Here is a 4,312-nt window from a genome sequence, read left to right as displayed (position 1 = left end):
GGGGGGGCGCAGCGCCCGGCCTCCTCGGCCGCCGGCTCCAAGGTGTAGGCCAGCTCCGCCTTGGTGGTGGCGACGCTGGAGAACCAGTGCCGGGGCAGCTCCATCTCCACCACGCAGGCGCCCAGGGCAGGCTGGAGCAAGGAGAACCCCCAACCCTGAGCCGGGCCAGGGCCGAGACGCCCCGAACCTCCCCCGCGGCTCCCCCCTCAGAGCCGGCACGTGCCTGCCCTCGCGGGGACACGCTGGCTACTCTGGGGGGCTACGACCCCCGGCAGAGGGACCCGGCACGGAGGGAGGGGACGGAGTCGGGGACGTCTCGGGGACTTTCCCTAGCAGAGGCGCCTCCCTGTGGGTTCCTCCCTCCCGTCGGCACGTGAGTGCCCAGGACGGGCCCTCGGCACGGTGCCTGGCATACGGCAGGCGCTTCCTCGGTGAATGTGGCCTCGACTCCCCCCAGGGCCGGGGCCTGGCCTATTGCCTGGCACACAGGAGGTGCTTCATACACGTTTGTTGAGCTGATCACGGACCAGGGACGGGATGGCCCCTACTTGGAGCTTTAAAGGGGACGAGTTCAAAAAGCAAAGTGGAAGCCTGGGGATCCCCGTCACGGGCAACCACGAGAGCAAAGGAATGGAGGTGGGAACAGCGAGGGTCGAATGTGGGCCTAGATGAGAGCAGAAACGCCTAGAAAGGTCACCCGGCACCCCTGCCTAGCCTGGGGGGCTCCGCTACGACCTCGCGGCGCCCAGCTCGCTGCTCACCTCCCAACTTAGCGCCGAGGAGACCCGGGACTTCCCGGGAGGAGGCGAGAAGGAACGGAGGGCACTCGGTGCCCGTGACCCTCACTGCCCCAACCTCCCGGCACAGGGGCCCTCTGGGCTCCCCCCAAATCAACAGAGGGATGAGGTCAGAGTGACCCACTCACTTGGAAGCGACAGGCCTGGTGTATCGTGCCCAGGGGGTGGATGGCATGGAGCCGGGCACAGGGCAGATTTCGGGGGCCCGGCTGCCAGTCCTGCCCCTTGAGGTAGAAGAGGACCCGGGCGTGGGGCTCCACGGGCGTGAGTACAGTCTCCACCGACACGGCCCGAACATCCCAGGCAGCAAGCAAGCCACTCGGCTCCGTGGCCCGGCCCGGCACCGCCTGGAGGGGGGAAAGAAGAGACTCGGCGGAGAAAAGGAAGGGAAGAAACCAGAGCCTGGCACCAGAGCAGCAGGATTCCACGTCCGGCCAGGGAAAAGGAACTCGGGGAACTGGCAGGAACTTAGGAAGGCGTCGGGCCCAAATGCTTCAGTTCAGGCCCAGGGTCACAAATGCGGCTATCCCTGAGAGGGGAGATTTGAACCCTCCTCTCCAAATCCAATGCTCTTTCCACTGTGCTAGTCTGCCTCTATTTCTCCTGCCACAAGCAGGTGCGGAGGGGACCTGGCGCCGTCATGGCGGGCAGTTTGGGCTCCAGTCACAGCTCTTGCCCCTGAGAGGCAGCCCCCTTACCTGCTGGGTGGTGAAGGGTGGGTAGGACGCCCGGAGGAGGGGCTGTGCCCTCGGCTGCGGGTGGAGGAGCAGGAAGGTCTCGGAACGGGAGCCCATCGAGGAGTTGGCAGGAGGGTAGTGCCCAATCTGCTGGAGGCGGAAGTACTCCGGGGCATCTAAGAGCTCCAGAGCGGCCGGCAGGTAGACAGGGTCAGGGGGCTCCGTGTCCACACTCCCTACAGCGGGGGAAAGGACAGTGGGGACGATGGCCAGGCAGGAACAGAAGAGTTTCTTTTATAATGGCCAGCATTGTCCCCTCCAGGGACGGGGAACTCACTCCTTCCCCAGACAGTCCATTCAGGTTAGACCCAAGAGGTGGGTTAAGAACTCCGGGCAGCGGGTCAGGCGGAGGAGCCCGTGGGCCGCCCCCTCTGACGTCCGAGATGCCTGGACCATCTGCGGGCTTTAGGAGTCACTCGATTTCTCCCTCCGGGTCCCCTGATGCTTCTCTGAGCCCTCCTGGCTGAGCCGAGAAGGCAAGCTTTGTGGCTCCGAGGCCTGGAGGGATCTCCAGAACCAACAACGCTGCCAGGGCTTCCTGACCCCTCACTCGGCCATTAGGGAGTCAGTGAGATTCTTCTAATCTCCATTTACTAGGTCAAAGATGGGGCAAGAACTTGGGGTGCAGGGCGAGATGCCCAAAGACAACAAATAACCTTCTTGAAGAAGGGACTGGCAAGAGAATTGGGCCCACATGTGATTTTGAGTCCCGGCTAGGGGATGAGTACAAGTTGGGGAGGCATGGCTTGATATTAGTACACCCCCAAAAAACCTGGGGGGCCTCGTGGACCCTAACTCATTTTGAGTGAATAGTGAGACACTCATTTAAGGTTGCTTTAAGAAAGGCCTAGAAGGGGAAGCACAGAGGGTAGATCCAATCTGACCCCAGACACTTCCTAGCTAGGTGACCCTGGATAAGTCACTTAACCCCGTGGCCTAGCCCTTGCCACTCTTCAGTCTTAGACCTAATACTAGGACAGAAGGTAAGGGTTTTAGAAGGAAAAAAAATAAACAATAAAAGACAGGCCTGGGGAATGGCCATCCTGCCACCCTCTGCCCCGGTCAGACCTCACCTGGAACCTCCCTCTGGGGAGGGAGCCAGAGAAGGTCCAGGGAAGCAGCCAGGGGGTCATCCCGGGCCAGAGGGGAGCCACGAGAGCTGCCTTCCGAGGGTCTGGAGTCGGCTGTGTGGGAGAGGGCTTCCTCGGGGAAGTGACGAAGAGGGAAACTAAGGCTTGGGCTCAGGGAAGACTTCCAGCTGTGGGCGCTTTTGGAAGCCAAGCAGGGGAGTTCCTGCTCTGGAAGACTTCGGGCCAAGCCTCGAGGCAGCCTCTGTCCCCCATTGCCATCTGCAGGGACTTGGGTAGGATGGAATCCTGGTTCAGGGCAGGTTGGACTAGATATCTTGGTGGCTACTCACTTCCCTTTCTGAGCCTCAACTTTCCCATCTGTAAAGAAAGGATAATAACAGCCGCCATCCTGCCTCTGGGGCAAGCTTTGGGAAGGAGCCAAGGCCAGGGCCTGGTGGCTGGGGGAAGCACTGTCCGACCCTGGTCCAAGTGGCAGGTTTTGTTCCGGGAGGGAGCAGGTGGCAGAGAGATGCTGCCAGAGCTGGTCCCCTCCAAGGAGGGGAGAGTGTGCCTGAGAGCCTGAGAGCCTGCCGGCCCTCCCTCATCCAGGTCCTGCAGCCCAGGGTGTAACAGGTGGCCGGTGCCACCCAGGCCCCTCTGTCCGTCCTCCCTCCCTCCCGGGGCCCAAAGGCTCTAGGCCTGTCTTTGACAGATTTATGGTTTTTTCTAGAGCCTTCCCTTCTGTCCTAGTATCTGTTCTGAGACACAGAAGGGCACCAGGGCTAGGCAAAGGGGGGAAGTGACTTGCCCAGGGTCACTGAGGCCAGAGAGCAGGGCTTAGTTGTGGCTCCCGCTTTCCCATCTGCCCCAGAACTGGCTCATCCTGCAGAGTTCCTTGGGAAGACTCCAGCGTCTCTGGCCCCGGCTCTGCCCTCCCCATCCTGCCCCTCCGCAAAGCCAGCGCGGCCCCTAAGGCTGAAGGGGTTCCGCAGAACCTCGGAGCTGGCCCAGGTAACAGCGGCCAGGGCCACGTCCTGCTCTAACAGGTGGGTGCCAACTCCTCCTCCCCCACCCCCAGGCGATGTCCGCCCCCTTCAAAGGTCCAGGGAAGCCCGGAGGGAAGGAGGAGTTCCCGTCCCGCCATCGGGGCAGGAAAATCAGGGACCAACCAGGAGATGCTCCCTCGCCTGAAAATGTGGGGGGACATGGTGGAGCGAGGGCCCCTGGGAAAGAGAGGGCCCAGGGCCGCCCCGGGAGAAGCTGCAGAAGAAAGCTCGGACCCCCGGGGGGCAGGAAGGAAGCTGCCCTCTGCTCCGGGATCCTAGGGGGGCTCTTGGGTGGAGGGGGGAGAAGGCGGTGCAAGTCGGGGACCCCCCTAGGTCAGGGGGTTGGGTCCAGGCTGTGGGTTCGGGAGGGGGAGCGGGGCTCGTCCTCCTCCGGGGCCTCCCTCCCCAGCGGTCCCCACAGCATGTTGCAGCCCGCCAGGGCTCCCCCATTCCGCCCCAGGGGTCCCCTCACCTCGCACGGTCTTCAACGCGAGCAGGGCCACCCAGAGGCAGCCGAGCCCCGGGCGCCTAGGGCGCCGCGGAGGAGCGCTTTGGAGGCCGCCGGCGCCCATGCTCCCGGCGCAGGCTTCAGGGGGCGCCGCTCCCGCCGCCAGGCATGCCCCAACCTCGCAGCCCGCGCTGCCCAACCAGCCTCGCAGCCC

At 63.5% G+C, this 4,312-nt stretch overlaps 1 protein-coding gene across 1 annotated transcript; it reads right to left on the bottom strand.

The window, feature by feature from the left end:
* Positions 1-20: 20 nt before the first annotated feature.
* Positions 21-4,247, bottom strand: LOC123254315 (transmembrane protein 132A-like; the record flags this gene model as incomplete). The annotated part of the gene is made up of 4 exons (XM_044683357.1): positions 4,123-4,247; positions 1,496-1,710; positions 926-1,144; positions 21-131 (listed from the first exon to the last, which is right to left on the bottom strand). Coding segments are annotated over exons 1-4 (645 nt in total), but the record flags the coding sequence as incomplete, so codon positions are not given.
* Positions 4,248-4,312: the final 65 nt, after the last annotated feature.

This window comes from Gracilinanus agilis, unplaced genomic scaffold (genome assembly GCF_016433145.1).
Source record: "Gracilinanus agilis isolate LMUSP501 unplaced genomic scaffold, AgileGrace unplaced_scaffold19683, whole genome shotgun sequence".
Classification (NCBI taxonomy): domain Eukaryota; kingdom Metazoa; phylum Chordata; class Mammalia; order Didelphimorphia; family Didelphidae; genus Gracilinanus; species Gracilinanus agilis.
Note: the sequence above shows the minus strand (reverse complement) of the source record. Positions and strands in the feature narration are given on the sequence as shown.